This window comes from Oryx dammah, unplaced genomic scaffold, assembly GCF_014754425.2.
Source record: "Oryx dammah isolate SB20612 unplaced genomic scaffold, SCBI_Odam_1.1 HiC_scaffold_2, whole genome shotgun sequence".
NCBI classification, from domain to species: domain Eukaryota; kingdom Metazoa; phylum Chordata; class Mammalia; order Artiodactyla; family Bovidae; genus Oryx; species Oryx dammah.
This window is the reverse complement of record NW_024070186.1, coordinates 87,017,788-87,035,235: the sequence shown is the minus strand read 5'-3', so window position 1 is coordinate 87,035,235 and position 17,448 is coordinate 87,017,788. Positions and strand designations below refer to the sequence as shown.

General features: G+C 47.0%; 1 protein-coding gene across 1 annotated transcript in view; it reads right to left on the bottom strand.

Moving 5' to 3' along the window:
* The window catches only part of SLC12A8 (solute carrier family 12 member 8), a 126,964-nt gene extending 110,946 nt beyond the window's left edge, over positions 1-16,018 (bottom strand). The window contains exons 1-4 of the mRNA XM_040265537.1: positions 16,009-16,018; positions 14,810-14,835; positions 10,970-11,116; positions 5,773-5,964 (exon numbers count right to left, since the gene is read on the bottom strand). Of these exons, the coding sequence (XP_040121471.1) occupies positions 5,773-5,964; positions 10,970-11,116; positions 14,810-14,835; positions 16,009-16,018 (375 nt within the window). The remainder of the gene's footprint in view (positions 1-5,772; positions 5,965-10,969; positions 11,117-14,809; positions 14,836-16,008) is intronic.
* Positions 16,019-17,448: the final 1,430 nt, after the last annotated feature.

The following is a 17,448-nucleotide window of genomic DNA, read 5'->3' as shown; positions in this document are numbered from 1 at the left end:
TTTAAATTTCAAATTATCTAGAAAGCAATAAAACAGATTTATTCTAGAACTTGAGAAGCACATTAATCCTGCATTCAGAAGGGGGGAAACTACCACTCTAATTTTCTTTAATAGTTTAAAAATACATTAACAAAGTATTAAGAATCAATATAAAATCAATATAAATACAAAGATAGTCAGAAGAAATATTTAATAAAAGGATATGTGAAATTAATAAAATGAAAGGAAAAAACGAAGGTATACAAAGAACAAAGCTGATTTTTTCTTTTTTGAGATCAATAAAATACATAAACACTCGACAGTCTGATTAAGAAGAGATAGTACCAAAATATAGACTTTTAGAAGTGAGAAAAGGAATAAAACTACTCTTACATAAGACAGTAAAACAATGACTAGAGAATGAATGTACCATGAATTACACTATATCCGTATCATACAATACTAAGCAACCAGTTTAAAAGCATGACTTCAAGGCACTGACCTAGCAGAATATCAATGACTTCTTGTTCAGTGATAAATACAAGTCATAGAATAGGTTATGGAATTGGTTTCCATCTTTGTAAAATCAAGCAAGTGCTTCAAACATCCATAAATTCACGTCAGTGAACACAAGGGAAGGTGCTGAACAGGACACTTGGTGTTCACGCTGGTTACCATAGGAGGGTAGGGAAACGACCTTTTCATCTCCATTATCTCGGATATGCTAACTGGTTACAATGCACATCATTTTGCAATTTTAAAGAAATTTAAGGAAAATAAAAACAAACATATTTAGAGTATTATTCTGTTTATGCAAAAACTGCATCTGGGCACAGTGCCTCTAGGACACAAGGCTCCCCCACGGCCCGATCACTGCCGGCGAGCGCAGGCCTGGCCTGGGCTCTGGGCTCCCCTAGGGAGAGGTGTACACAACAGCGGCTGCCAGCCCTTGCCCAGAGCAATCCAACCACCTCAGACATGGTCTACCTTCCAACCGTGAAGCTCCTCTTCACTAGAAAATATCCCTTTCGATTTGTTTAATGTGTAAATCTCCCCAAACTTTACTATATTAAAAATTGTGTTTTATCTCCTCTTAAAGTTTAGAATCACAAGCATTCCTTTTTCTCTTTGGTCCTCTACAGAGAACTCCTAACCCTCTGACACAGGAATCAGAGGGTGTCACTCACTATATTTTCAGGGTATAACTCCTCCCTTTGAAAGCATTTGCTTTTTTAAAAAAAATTGCATTTTCACAGTCATAGGCATTTTTCTTTCCAGAAAGAAATCTACCTAGAAGATAGAGCTGTCTCTCCACACCCCTCCTCTTCTCACATGAAACCCCTAGTTTAAGGTTTGAGTTGGTAGGCTATATGTCCTATAGATGTGTTTTCCCTCACATCACAAACCCCAGCCTGTACTGGGTCCAGGAGAGTCTTCCTGTCCTCCATTGTTTACAGAGTCTAGTGAGCAGCAGGTAAGCCATGAATAAATGTTTTTAGACAGGACAGAGCAAGCTGAAGCTGGATATTATGCGTCCAGGGCAAGCAGTCCTGAGGAAGCACTCAGGTGAGTAGGGCAGGGAGCAAGGAGGGACCCCAGTTCATCACTTCCTCCACATACAATAGGCCTGGCACCAGTGTCTCAGAGAGATGAATGGGGAAGGGTCTGGAAGGATGTAAAGCAATGGAAAGTTTCATAGGCTTAAAAAAAAATCATTATTTTAAGTGTCTGTATCTTCTTAATGTTGATGCTCTGGGGCAAGGGCCAGCAAACTTTGGCACTCTGGCCAAATCCTGCTGCTGCCTGTTTGGGGAATAAAGTTTAACTGGCACACAGCCATCCCCACTTCAAAATGTCTATGGCTTCTCTCACACTTATATAGCAGAGCTGAGTCACCGTGAAAGGAACCGATGACGCTCACAAAAAACTAAAATATTTACTATCGGGCCCGTTTTAGAAGTTTGATGAGCCTGCTCCAGGGCACAACAGGCCATCTCCTCAGTTTAGTTCAGTCACTCAGTCACGTCCAACTCTTTGCGATCCCGCTGTAGCACGCCAGGCCTCCCTGTTCATCATCAACTCCCGGAGCTTGCTCAAACTCATGTCCATCAAGTCAGTGATGCCATCCAACCATCTCATCCTCTGTCGTCCCCTTCTCCTCCTGCTCCCAATCTTTCCCAGCATAGGGTCTTTTCCAATGAATCAGTTCTTTGCATCAGGTAGCCAAAGGATTGGAGTTTCAACTTCAACATCAATCTTTCCAATGAATATTCAGGATTGATTTCCTTTAGGATTGATTGGTTTGATCTCCTTGCAGTCCAAGGGACTCTCGAGAGTCTTCTCCAACACCACAGTTCAAAAGCATCAGTTCTTCGGTGCTCAGCTTTCCTTATAATCCAACTTTCACATCCATATATGACTACTGGAAAAACCATAGCTTTGAGTAGATAGACTTTTGTTGGCAAAGGAATGTCTCTGCCTTTTAATATGCTGTCTAGGTTGGTCATAGCTTTTCTTCCAAGGAGCAAGCATCTTTTAATTTCATGGCTGCAGTCACCATCTGCAGTGATTTTGGAGCCCAAGAAAATAAAGTCTCTCACTGTTTCCATTGTTTCCCTATCTATTTGCCATAAAGTGATTGGATTGGATGCCATGATCTTAGTTTGAGTTTTAAGCCAACTTTTTTGCTCTGCTCTTTTACTTTCATCAAGAGGCTCTTTAGTTCTTCTTCGCTTTCTGCCATAAGGGTGGAATCATCTGCGTATCTGAGGTTATTGATATTTCTCCTGGCAATCTTGATTCCAGCTTGTGCTTCATCCAATCTGGCATTTCTCATGATGTACTCTGCATATAAGTTAAATAAGCAGGGTGACAATATACAGCCTTGATGTACTCCTTTCCCTATTTGGAACAAGTCTGTTGTTCCAACTGTTGCTTCTTGACCTGCATACAGATTTCTCAGGAGGCAGGTAAGGTGGTCTGGTATTCCCATCTCTTGAAGAATTTTCCAGTTTGTTGTGATCCACACAGTCAAAGGCTTTGGCTTTTTTATAGTCAATAAAGCAGAAGTAACTGTCATCTCCTCTGACAATTACTAAAAATACGTAAGGGCATGCATGCCCTGGCATGAGAGGATTAGGGGTTAATAAGAATCAAAGCTATGGTTTTTCCAGTAGTCATGTATGGATGTGAGAGTTGGACCATAAAGAAAACTGAGCACCAAAGAATTGATGCTTTTGAACTATGGTGTTGGAGAAGACCCTTGAGAGTCCCTTGGACTGGAAGGACATCAAACCAGTCAATCCTAAAGGAAATCAATCCTGAATATTCATTGGAAGGACTGATGTTGAAGCTACAGCTCTAATACTTTGGGCACCTGATGTGAAGAACTGACTCACTGGAAAAGTCAGTCACCCTGATGCTCGGAAAGATTGAAGACAGGAGGAGAAGGGGCCAACAGAGGATGAGATGGTTGGATGGCATCACCGACTCGATGGACATGAGTTTGAGCAAGCTCCAAGAGTTGATGATGGACGGGGAGGCCTGGTGTGCTGCAATCCATGGGTGTCACAAAGAGTTAGACACGACTTAGCAACTGAAATGAAGAACCAGGAATGAGGACCCTCAGAAACCCTAATCACTCTCTGGAAGAAAAAGATCTGAAATCAATGACCTAACCTTCCACCTTAAGAAACTAGAAAAAGAAGAGTGAACTCAACCCAGAGCAAACAAAAGGAAAGAACTAATAGAAATTGGAGCAGAAATAAATGAAACAGAGGTCAGAAAAAGAATAGAAAAAAAGCAACAAAACCAAAAATTGCTTCTTTGCAGACAAACCTTCAACTAGACTGACCAACAAAAGAAGAAGACTCGAATGATTAAAATCAGGAATGAAAGGGAGACCGCTGCTATCAATCTTACAAAAACAAAAGATCATAAGGGAGTCTATGAATGATTATATGCCAAAACATTAGATAACCTAGATAAACAGGACAAATTCCTAGAAAGATATAAACTACCAAACTCAAGAAGAATCAGAAGGTCAGAATATGCCTATGTTAGTAAAGAGAAATGAATTAGCAATCAAAAAACTTCCTACAAAGGAAAGCCCAGGACTAGATGGTTTCACCACCAAACTCTCCCAAATGTTTAAAGAAGAATTAACATCAATCCTTCATAAACTCTTCCCAGAAACAGAAGAGGTGGGAACATTTCCCAACTCATTCCATGAGGCCGGTATGGTCATGACACCCAAACTAGACAACAGCATCACAAGAAAACTACAGATCAATATTCTTCATAATACAGAGGCAAAAATCCTCAACAAAATGTTAGCACACTGTATCTAGCAGCATATGGAAACAGCCACATCCTGGTCAGAGAGCCCAGCCCAGCTCAGGCAGAGAAGAAGCAGGGGCGTGGTGAGGACACGGACCAGAGGGGACGGATGTTTCTGGCTGGGCCCCAAACCAACAGAAAGCAAGCAAGCAAGGCTGTCAGTGCGATGGCTTTTCAAGAGGGGCTGCCTGCCCTCGGAAAACATCTCTGTGATCACTCTTCCTCCCAAGTCAGTTCACATTCAGGAGACTTCCTCTCTTTGGGGGTGGGGGGCATGAGGACGGAGGGCTTCCCGTCCACTAGCACTGGCCCCCTGTCTGTGGTGTCTGCTTCAAGAGCTGAGCTTTCTGTCTACCCCAGGAAGCAGGGGAAGTGAGGACTGCTGTTTGTCCCTCTTGCAGCCTGCTTGACTGTAAAACAAAGTAAAAAAAAAAAAAAAAATCAGTATATAAATCCCCGGGGTAATAAAATAAACTGATTGCTTATTGTTCACCTCCCAAACTACCCTGCTTAAAGATCTTTCTCCATAAAGGCAAGGGGTTTTCAAGAGTGCACTGACCATGTGTCTGCCTTCCACACATCTGTCCGCCACACACACACATACACACACACACAGAGCTTGGCGCTGTTGGAGAATCAGATGTATTCTTGCTACAATATCCTGCCCCTGCTGCTTAAAAATAAAAGGAATGGACCGATGCTTTCTTTGAGGAGAACCTTGTACTCTTACTTAGACAGATTCTTTTCTTTAAACTATTTTTTCAGCCACCCACCACCCTTTGCACCATCATTAAAGCCTTTTTCAGTCCAAGAAGTCCTCACAAAGACCTGCTTCTTAATGTCTGCACTGTTTCCTCAGCACTAGATCACCATCTCTGTGTTTTAGCTAAACACGCTTCAGTACTTCTCTCTCCTCTGTGGTTTTCTGAGGGCCTCCGTCCACCCTGGTGAGAGGCCCCCTCATTAGTATTCTCCTTCTCAGACAGGGCGTCCACACAGGGGCTTTCAGCCTCCCTCTTGAGGCCGTCAAGCCATCAATGAGTCTAGAGCTCTGTTTCATTTGAGAACTGTCTGCTTCTCGGGAAGTCCCTGGCACAAGCGAAATGTCCCCTTTTCAGTGTAAAAGTGCCCCAGGGACTAGGCCACCCAGCTGCCATGCGGGCTCCGGCCACTGCTGTGCACCCCCTCCTCAGAACAGGCTGTAAGGATGGTCCCAGCCCGCACCTCCCTGCTCCCTGCAGCAGGACTCCAGATGCAGAGGTGGTGGAGGAGGAGGAGGCTTGGAGACTAAGGGTCAGGGCCCTGGACCAGAGCCTGGCTCCACCTTGAGCTCCCTCAACCACCCACCTGCCTCTCAGGTCAGCGGTGGGGGCCAGGGGGCAGGTGGAACGTGGATGAGAAGGCGGCGGCAGACAGCAAGTCAAGAGAAGCCATTCCACAGGTCGGTGGCCTCACCTGTCCAAAGACATACAGCAGCCCGATGGTGCCTCCCGTCTGCCCGCCAAGGACCGCGGCGATCATGGAGTACACGCCGCCGCTGCCCACGCCGCAGCGCTCCCCAACCCCGATGCCGGACAGCACGGTGACCAGGGCCACCAGGGCGACGAAGGACACCAGAAACACGCCCATAAGCACGCCTGTGTTCCCCTGCAGGGAGGGAAGCAAGGAGTCAGGTCAGAGTCAGGGGACAGCGGGGAGCACTGACCACCACCCCCATGCCCTCACAGGTGAGCCCGCTGGGAAAAGGCAGAGGCGGCACCACAGGGGTGAGGCCTGGAGAGACTCCAGATGAGCCGAGTGTTCTCACAGCAAACTCACAGCAAACTCTAAGAGACTGCTAAGCCCTGACAAGTCAAGTCAAAGCCGCTTCCTACCCCCATGAGGCCCCTCCTGGCCTGTCCCTCTCCCCCTCCCCACCCTCCCATCCCTCAGCCGACAACTCCCCACAGACACACTGGGCGCCCCAGTGGTCACCTCACTGCTCCCTCACCTCCACCCTCCCACCCATGAGGCCCCCGCCTGGAATGCCTTCCTGCCCACTCCTTTTCCCTCACAGGTTGACTCCAATGCATCCTTCAAGACAGGGTCCATTTCCTTCTCCAGGAAGCTGTCCCCAAACCCCTTCCTCCGGGCTCCAGCAGTACTCGGGGCTCAGTGCCCATCCCAGCGCTTGGCTTCCTGAGTCTGTTTCCGAGCGCATCTTGCCTCTGGGCTGTGCACCCCAGGAGAGCAGGACTAGGTTTGGAGGGGCGGTCTCTTTGCCTTCTCTATTCCTCTTTCATTTGTGTGCACATCTACTATATCTACTCTCTTCTCACTCTTCTGACATTTAAAAATGCTTATCTTCTGAAAGTTATTTGAGTGTTTAGAAGTTCAGTGCATTGAAAAACTGGTTCAGTTCAGTTCATTTCAGTCGCTCAGTCGTGTCCGACTCTTTGCGATCCCATTTATATGAAATACCTTTTATAAATGAGTAAAGAAGCATTGTTGGAGAAGACTCTTGAGAGTCCCTTGGACAGCAAGGAGATCAAACCAGTCAATCTTAAAGGAAACCAACCCTGAATATTTCTTGGAAGGACTGATGCTGAAGCTCCAATACTTTGGCCACCTGATGCAAAGAGTGAACTCATTAGAAAGACCCTGATGCTGGGAAAGATTGAAGGCGGGCGGTGAAGGGGATGACAGAGGACAAGATGGTTGGATAACATCACCAACTCAGTGGACGAGAGTTTGAGCAAACACTGGGAGATGGTGAATGACAACGAAGCCTGGTGTGCTGCAATCCATGGGGTCGCAAAGGGTTAGATACAACCGAGCAGCTGAACAACAACAAAAGCAGTGTGGGGGGTGGATTTTCAGCTGACAGTAATGCCATACCAAGCCAAACTATGATTCTATTAACAGAGAAGGGGGAAAAATGGATTTAAAGTTTGTCACAGTAAACTACAGGGTACCTAAAGGATTAGGTTTCGTTCTGTTATGTTTTATTCAGGAAGTTAACTTACTTTGTTGATTTTATATTTTTAATGAACTTATACTATTATCTTCCTTGGTTTTTTGTGTTCTTGTCTACATGGGATAATTTTTTAAAAGTCTGTATCAATCTTTAAATTTTCATACCAAAACTGCCACTATAATTTTTCAAATTACACATATGCTGCCAAATTATTCTTTAGAATATTTTCTATTTAAAAATTACTAGGGTATGACGTCTATTTTATGTTATCCCCTAAAAGCGCTACTTTATTTTTGGCATTTCACATTCACCTTTATTTCCATGTTCAAATATGATTTTTGAGGCAAAACTAATGCCAGAATTGAACAGGAGAGATTTTGCTTTAGGGCAAAAGGATGTATTTGTGTGGTAGCAGCCTCGAAGATGGTCCTGGTGGTCTCCACCTCCAGGCATCATGCCCTTGGGTAGTCTGCTTCCCTGAGTGGAGGCTGGATGCTGTGACTCACTTTTAGTGAGCAGAGCCCTGCAGAAGTGATGAGATGTCACTTCTGAGATGAGGGTATGAGAAGACCACGCCTTTCCTCTTGGGCACTTGCTTCCTCACTCTCTCTAGGTTGTTGGCCCTGGGGGAGGCCAGCTGCAGGTATTGAGACAACACTGTGAAGAGGCCAACACGACAAAGCCTGACAACAACCTCATTGTGATCTTAGCAACAGACCCTCTGCCGGTGGAGCCTTCAGGTGAAACTGTAGCCCTGACTGACAGCTCGGCTGCAATCCCATAAGAAAGCCTGAGCCAGAGGCAGCCAGCTAAGTTGCTCATGGATCCCTGAACCACAGTAACAACCAGATAAATAAAAATTTGTGACATCAAGCTGCTAAGTACTGGAGTAATTTTTTATGCAGCAATAGATGATAATTTATACAAGTTTACTTCACTTGGGGGATGGGGCCAACACTTCTAGATAGCCACTTCTCAAAAAATAATCACCCAGTAGAAAAGTTAAGAGGAGGCCCTAAGATTTAAGAATCGAGATAGAGAGAGTCTATCCTTTCCTCCTTCCACTATTCTGTAATCATCCCCTGCACAAGGCAGAGCCCAGGGCCCAGGCTGTCACCGCCAGGCCTTCCTCTGCCACAGCAGGCAGGTGGCTAGGCCTCCCCAGGACACAGGCTGGAGGTGCTGGGGAGAGGGGTGGTACCCAGGAAGGGGAAAAGCCAGAGCTCGATCCCAGGAGCCTGACGATGCCTGCTGGCACACGGCATCTGGGCTGGAGGCTTTGTGTTTTGTAAGGGCTCCCTTGTAAGTTATGGAGGAGTATGAGAGGCAGGGATTCACACCATCCACATCAGAGAGGTTGCTAAATCTGCTCTAAGCTTTCCACACATTAATAAAGAAAACTTTCAGACCCACTTTCAGGCTCTGGTTAAAGGTAGAACCTGAAGCTACGGGCCTGGGTATGGAGAAGAGGAAGAGCTGAGGAAGGGCTGGCCTCACCCAGCGTCCTAAGAGGGCTAAGAATCCAAGATACCCCCCTACAGTGAAGCTCTCATCCCCTAGAATTTACAGATGTGACAGTTAATTTTATGTGCTAGCTTGGCTAGATTATAATGACCAGTTTTTAGTCAAACGCTAGTCTAGAAGTTGCTATAAATGTATTTTTAAGATATGTTTAACACGTACAATCGGTCGACTTTAAGTAAAAGAAATTACATAATATGGGTAGTTCTCACGCAATCAGAAGGCCTTAAGAGCAACGACTGAGGTTTCCCAAAAAAGAAGGAATTTAGTCTCCAGACTGCAACATATAAGTTTCTAAGTTTTCAACTCAAAAACCTGCAACTCAATTCTTACCTGCATCTCACTTAGCCTACAGATTTTGGACTTGCCGGCCCCCATAATCACATGAGCCAAATTCTGACAATAAACACATACACACACCTCTCTCTCTCTCTACCTCTGTGAAATGACAGAAAATATATACAGCCATCCCTCAATATCCCCAAGGGATTAATTCTTGGACTGCTCTCAGATACCAAAATCTGTGAATGTTCAGGTTCCATAGTCAGCCCTCCCTAACCAATTTCACATTCACAGATTCAGCCAACAGTGGACCATGTAGTACTGTAGTATTTATTGAGAAAAACCCAAGTATAAATAGAGAGTGTGGTTCAAACTCATATTGTTCAGGGGTCAACTGCATATTGGTCTCTGCACCTGGTTTCTGGAACAAAGTCCCTGAAACTTTGTAATTTCTCCAGTGACAAGAGCACCAGGAACATTTGTCATTCTAATATTAGTGTTTGACCCCATCCCTGAGTCTGGTGGCTCAGATGGTAAAGAATCTGCCTGCAGTGCAGGAGACCCGGGATCAATCCCTGGATCAGGAAGATCCCCTGGAGAAGGAAATGGCAACCCACTCCAGTATTATTGCCTGGAGAACCCCATGGACAGAGGAGCCTGGCAGCTACAGTCCATGGTGTCACAAAGAGTCAGACACGTCTGAGCGACTAACAGTTTTTCACTTTCTATCCCTGACCCAGGGCTACTAAAACCCTTGTAAACTCTTAAGGGATAAGAGCCCTAGGAGAATCTCTTGTTCTAACAAGGCAGCTGTGAGTGCGTTCCTGGGTGGGTATTAGTCACCAGAAAGACCAGGCCATGATTAGAAGCTTGGAGTTTCCACCACCACCCCCCTCAACATGCACATACATTTCTCTAGAGAGGGGAAAGAGGCTGGAAATGGAATTAATAATGGATCATGTATGCTGAAGTTATAAAATCCCCAAGGTTTGGGGTTCAGAAAGTTTCCAGGTAGGTGAACACATCCACATACTAGGGGGTAACACACTTCAACTCCACAGTGACAGAAGCTCCTGCTCCTAGGACCCTTGCAGACCTTGCCCTATGGATCTCTTCATCTGTCTATCAATCTATATCTTTTATCATATCCTTTAATAAGCTAGTAAACATAAGTGTTTCCCTGAGTTCTGTGAGCTGCTCTAACAAGTGGACTGAATCTGGGGGAGGTGTCAGGGAAACCCCCGAAGCACAGGGGCAACCTAGACTTGTGATTGGCAGCTGAAGTAGGTGGGGGCAGCTTCATGGGAGTAAGCCCTTAACCTGTGCGATATGATGCTCTTTCCAGGTAGACAGTGTTAGAATTGAGTGAAATTGTAGGACACTCGGCTGGTGTTACAGAATTGCTTGGTGAGGGGGAAAAAAAACACACATCTGGTGACCAGTAGTGTCAGAAGTGAAGTGAAAGCAAAGAGAAATGCACAGAGGACTGTAGGTCTTTACAATTCCCTCTGCCTCGCCAGGCAGGGCATCAGACAGGTCACAGATCACCAGGAAAGCTGGAGAGGGTCAAACTGGAGGCAAACTTGCCATCAGTCTGCTCTCTCTGACCCACCTCTAGTCCCACCCGAGACGCACCCTGACTTCTGTGCTCTCATTTTTGGAGTTAAATCCGTGGTGAGGCTTCCACATGAACCTCTGTCTGAGGCCCAGGTTCTCAGGATTCGCACTTAGAAAGCAATGCTAGCTACTCCATGTGCTTGATCTTGTTTCCTGTCTCTGGAGCATCTGTGCTTTAGGAATCTGTCAAGCACTCTGTGGAATACCCAAGGGCGACAGAGCTTTCCACTTCCCAGGCCCAGAAGAGGCTCCAGGGCTAACCAGCTCACCACTCACCACCAGCCAGCCGGTCCTTAAGAAAAGGACAACCCCAAAAATGTTGATCATGCAGGAGGTGAACACACCGTCCCAGGTCCCGAACAGCACCGGCTCCCATACGAACAGCTGGATCTTCCACCAGGGTTGGGGCTGGGCCAGGGCCTCCTGAAAACAGGGCACACAGCAGTCAACTCAACAGCAGTGGGGGTGAGGGGGAGGCTGGGAGAAGTCAGCTTTAAAGCTCTGCATTTCGCGACGCCACACAGGCCTGTGCGCACTGCGATTCCTATGCCCGCATGCAGCACAGACGTGCTGTTCAGCAAACTTTGTTCCCTCTCCTTCTGCCCACTCTGGAGACTGTTTCCTAGCCTCTTTGTGGGGGGTGTGGCCACATGACTGAGTTCCAGCCACTGGAATGTGGGCGAGCCTGGGATGCTGGGCTCCAGTTCAGACAGTGGTCACGAGCTCTGGGTGATGCCACCCTCTCAGTCCTCTGTTCCTGGTGAGGAACAGCAGCTCCCAGAAGTTACTAGTCTTTGGGGAACCTTACTTTACTTAGCTTTTTGTTGCTCCCGCCCTTCTAACACTTCTGTAATGAACTCTGTATGTTAAATTTCCTCTGTTTAAAAAACCTAGGGCAGTGTCTGTGTTCCTCACTGAACATGAGCTGAGACAGTGATTCCTAAGTGCCCTTTCACCCCAGACCACAGAACCCCATGGCATCGTTTGGCAGTTGTCTGGAATGAAGGCTAACAAGTGGTGAAACAGACGCTTTGTTCATTTTTCCAATTCAAAAATAACAAAGGCACTTACAGAACACTCATACAGAAACTCTTTACTAGAAAGACTAAAACTGATGGAAATGATCTTAAGATCAGTAGCCACTCATACTAGGAACTGCTTCTGCATAGGTTTGGTAATTAAATTGAAACATCACTAGAGTCTTCCAATGGCCTCCAGTTGCCACGAGAGTGATGAGTGATTCTCACCTGGGGACTGGGGAGAGAGGCACCCAGTCAAGACCCACTGTGAGCAGTAAGCCTGACTGGTGCATGTATGTGAGCTTCAGAGAGAAGGCAGGAGAGTCAAGTGACAGGGACATCAGAGGTCCAGTCAGGGGCAAGGCCCCTGAACATTTGAGAACAGTGGGTGTGCCTATGGTCTAGGACCAATCCCAGCATCCGGCTATACTCAGTTAAAACAGAAGGAGAGGATACCAGCTTCCTGCCTTATATCGCGCACTGACAAAGGAAGAAAGGGCCTTGAATAATCATCAGGGACATCAATAAAGCCACAAGGGACAGATGGGCCGGGGGACTCCTTGGAGTCTCTTACAGTCCCTGACACCAGCTGGAATGCCTTTCATCTCTGTGTATTTCTGCTCATCTGCCTTTAGCAAACTACTAACAAGCAATCTCCTGAAAGTCAATAAACATGAGAACAGTGATCATGGTTCAGAGCGAAGACCCTGCCACCCTACGCTTGTCTTCAAACAAATGGGACCGAGGGACCTTGGGGTAAGTATAGTAAGACTGCTTTCCAGGAGCTTAATCTCAAAACCCAGGACCTGGCCCAACTTCCTGTCTCTGCTTATGTTCACTTCCTACCATGGCTTGTTGCAGGTCTTTTATTTATTAGAAACAGTCATAACAATAGCAACAAGGTGTAATAACTTAGAGAGTGGTTTCAGCTTCCACATCAGTTCCCTCCACTGGTGCTCACATCACCCCCCGAGGCAGGCAGGGAGAGAGCCCCTGTCTACAGCCCGCTGAAGACAGCCAGCCTCGGAGAAGAGACACAGCTGCCCTAGGTCCACAGCTGGATTGCAGTTCCCCAACCCAGACTGCAAAACCTGTACCACAGCTCACTTGCTCTTTTCTCTCCTAAATTTCACTCTTTATGATGCAATTTCTAACACCTGGACTTTGCTTAAGTACTGGTGGCTCAGTGGTAAAGAATCTGTGTGCCAATGCAGGAAAGCCCTGGGTTCGGAAGATCTCCTGGAGAAGGAAATGGCAACCCACTCCAGTATTCTCACCTGAAAAATCCCATGGACAGAAGAGCCTGGTGGGCTACAGTCCATGGGGTCACAAAAGAGCCAGACACGACTTAGTGGCTCAACACCACCACCTGCTTTATCCTTAAAATTCTTGTTGTGATTCTAGAAACTTTATTCATCATTCATCACAGTCTTCATATTTCCACTCTGAAGGGCTGTTTTGCTTATTTGTTTAGTTACCTAATAGGATATGAAAAGCCTTTCACTCCCTGGACCTCACTGGACTAAACCAGCCTTAAAGGTGCCGCACACATGAATGAGGCAGAAACTTTAGGAGATCTTCACCCTCAGAATAAAGCTGTACATAAAGGCGTGCGTGGTTTGAAATGAGTTTGGCGGCCCCAGTGTTGACCTTGTAGGAGAGTATTAGCCAGAGAGAGACAGCTCAAACCAGCTCCTGTGCACACAACAGTGTGGCCCCAGGGCTGGTACAGTTCTTACACCAGTTCCAATGTGTATGTGTTTGTCCCTCATCAAGCAAATCTCTGATACCAGCTAGGTGTCCTGTAATTCAACTCAACTCAGTTCTGACACCATCTACCCAGAGATGGTGTCATCCCACTATCAAGGGCTCAGTCCAGCAGAGGCCAATCCCAAATTCAGGCTGTAATCTGTGTTTACCTGGGAAGGTAAACAGCTTCCCGGGGCTGTTGATCGGAGGTTCCCACCACCCCCTTCTTGGGTTCAATTCATTTGTTAGGGTAGCTCACAGAACTCAAGAGACCACCAGCTTATTATGAAAGGCTAGAACTCAGAAACCACCGGATGGAGGAGCTGCCCAGGGCCAGGCTGGGGAAAGAGCCTGGGACACCCACACCCTCTCCCAGGGCAGCACCGTCCCTTCACCTCCATGTGCTCACCAAGCCAGAGGCTCTCTAAACCCTCTTTTTGGGTTTTCTCAGGAGGCTTCATCACATAGGCATGATTGATTAAATCACTGGTCACTGGTGACTGATTTAACCTCCAACTCTTTCCCCTCCCCTTAAAGTTCCAACCCTCTAATCACATGGTTGGTTCCCCTAAAAACAGCCCCCATCCTTAGGTGATTCTAAAAGTCACCTCATTAATATAAACCCAGTTGTGCTTGAAATGCATTTGTTATAAATATCAAGACATCTTATCACTTTTATCACTTAGGGAATTCCAAGGGTTTTAGGAGCTCTGGGCAAAATACATATTAGCATGAAGGTGAAAAAGTGAAAGTGTTAGTCGCACAGTCATGTCCAGCTCTTTGTGACCCTATGGCTTGTAGCCCGCCAGGTTCGTCTGTCCTTGGAAATCTCCAGGCAAGAATACTGGAGTGGGTTGCCATTTCCTTCTCCTGGGTGGGATCTTGCCAGGGATAGAACCCAGGTCTCCTGCATTGCAGGCAAACTCTTTACCATCAGAGCAGCCACGGAAGCCCATACTTATCATAAATAACAGTGTCCCAACCCTGCCCTCTGTCTGTCCCGCCAGCTCTCTAAGTCCCCCCAGGTTTTGCTCAGACAGGCTGCAGGCAGAGACACATCCTCAGCACATGCAGACCTCCAACCAGGACAGAGTGTCAGCTTTTCCCCACACTCGGGGGCCTCAAACCCAACTCCCTCCTTTACGGGAGATTAGGGAGCCCCAGCTCATCTACAGGACCCTCTCCCGCAGAGGCTGTGGCCCACAGACACTTCCTTTGTGCCTCTGTCAGTCACCTCTGGTGCCCGGGGGAGGGCAGTGGAATCACTGGGTGACGGGGTGATAGTTGGGCCAGGTCCGGGCTATCTTGTGATTGGCACCAACTGTTGATAACTCTCTCAGAACCTCACTGTCTTCAGATTTGGGTCCCAGTCATCTATTCCAAAATAACAGGAGTATCATTCAGTGCTCTATGGCACAGACATAACAGGCTGTGGGGAAAGGCAGACGGCAGTAAGACAATGTGTGCGCCCGGCAGTGAGGCTTCTGGGAGATGGGGGGAGAAACTAAGGAAGAAGAGAAAGCAAAGCAAGAGGGGCAAAGCACCCCTCAGAAAGGGCCCACAGACATGCTCAAGGGGCGGGTTCCTCTCTTCCTTGAGGCCCCGCAGGTGGACACATGGCAGGTTCTGGGGCACAGCAGGTTGGAGTCTGGCCCCGGGTTATCACACCAGCGTGATGCATCAGGGCTTCCCTTCCTGACCTCCCAGAACAAGGAGCCAGGGCCTGGTCCCTCTGAGCCGAGGGCTGAAACCACACTGGAGACACAACAGTTGCGGGGTGGATGTTTTAGTTCTGAAGTAGAAGTCTTTCTCTTGTGAGTAGAGAATCTTCACTCTTCGGCAGAACGTCTGGGAAGGCAGGGAAATCGCACCCTGAAATGTGTCCGGAGTGGCACACACGTGGCTTCCAGCATGCGACAAGCGGAGCAGAGGAGACAGACAGAAGCTCTGCCACAGGCGGCCATGTGAGCTCCCGCCCCGGAGCCTTCCTCTCAGACAGCCACCTCCCTCCGGCAGGCCACCAAGCAGGCCTGAAATGTGAGATGACACCTCTTCTTTCTGCCAGCAGCTGGAGAAAAAGAATCTGGCTTCTGCCCACTTGGGTCAGGAGCAGGTCAGAGCAGGACATGACCTGGCCCTTCCTGGAGCACACACATACGCCAGCAGCTTGCTCTCGGAACGCTAGTTATTTAATTGTCAATCACACATCAGAGAAGATCCCAAGCTGCTGCTGGCCTGTGACACAGTGGGCAGAATGGGCACCAGCCATATTCCTCTCCTCTGACTCTGAATAAGCACCACAGGCAGAGCTGGGCAGGGTGGGCAGCAGGCTTCACGGCCAGGGCCACCTGTGGCCGATGCAGGTAGCTACATACCTGCCTCGAGGGAGGCTGCACAGTTTAGATGAGATGATAATTGTGAAAGGTTTTTTCGTAAGCATGAAGCACATCAGGCAGTTTTAAACATGGGTGAGGATTTCTTCAGGGCAGTTGAGAGGGAAAGGAAAGATGTCTAATTGACTGTACCTATTCTATTAACCCAGCCTACCTGGCCTCATGTTTCCGGTGAATCCTCACTCTACAGCTCAGCCCTGCTCAGTTCCAGGGTTGAGGCAGCTGGCGCCTTCTCTGTTGCACTAGGAGTTTGATAATGGGCATCCGATCAGCACTTTGCTACCAGATTGATGCTGGTTATGGAAACTGCTCCAGAGGGGAAGTGGCAAGGACCCATCGGGAGTGGTCAAAGTCTGATTTCCTTGGATCTGAATCTGGGCAGCACCCTTGGTCAATATTGATTTAGTCATTCCTAGCAATGTGAGATCTTTGTGGCTGTGTGGAAATCTGCATGGAGCGAGTTCAAAAGCCAGTGTCTCCATAACAGTAGCTCCAGATGCTTGATCTGTGGTTTTTCCATCCTGTGTGTGCTGATCCTGGTCCAAGGCTAGAAATCTCTCAAGGCACAACCTGGTCATAGAGCCATATAGGCACAGGACTGGCAAGACCCTCAGATGCTGTGAAAATGTTGATGCTGCTGGGAATTCCTGATGAGGTTCTGCCTCATAGAGTCACACAGCAGCAGCTCATTCCCCACAGAGCAGCCACTTCTGCACTCAGAATCCACAACCCAAAGACACTATGCCCTGGACACCGAATACCATCTCACAGATCTAAAGTCCCACAGCAGCAATGCCATGGCCAGCAAAACAAGAGCTTCCCCTTCCTTTCCCAGTCTCCTTGACAAGAGGACAGAAGCTTCCTGTAAGACTCAGGCTGTCACTAAACAATCTATCTTGGCTTAATATCAGGAGGACAAACACAGACCCCTAGTGCCCTTCACCAGTAACAGACAACCTTGCTAAATATCAACTGCAAAAGATTTATTCTTCTAGATGACTCAGTGAATCAGACAATACTATACTCATTTAAGAATTCCAATGTACTGAGTACTTTTGGCTTTTGGAATCACATAATGTTTTACATACTCAAAATTAAACAAAATCAAATCAACAGGATGATAGAGAAAAACTCTAAGAATGCAGAGAGAAACAAATTAATCTCACTATTTCTAATGAAAAACATAACCACACTGAAGGTGGAAAAAAAAACAAAGCAGAGTAACTTTTGAACAAATTATTTTAACTATATGCTTTCAGTCTAAAGACAAATAACTACAAACTAATACAAATTCTAGGCTTCCTTGGTGGCTCAGAGGTAAAGCCAGTGCAGGAATCGTGGGTCTGATCCCTGGATTGGGAAGATCCCCTGGAGAAGGACATTGGACCCCACTCCAGTATTCTTGCCTGGGAGATCCCATGGACAGAGGAGCTTGGCAGGCTATAGTCCACAGTGTTACAGAGTCAGACATAACTTAGCAACTGAGCACACGTGCAACACACATTCTAGAAAGAAAGTTTGTTTTTTGCAGGGGTAGGAGTTAATCTACTTTCCATCAATTATAGGATTGAGCAAAGAAGTAAATAGATAGTCA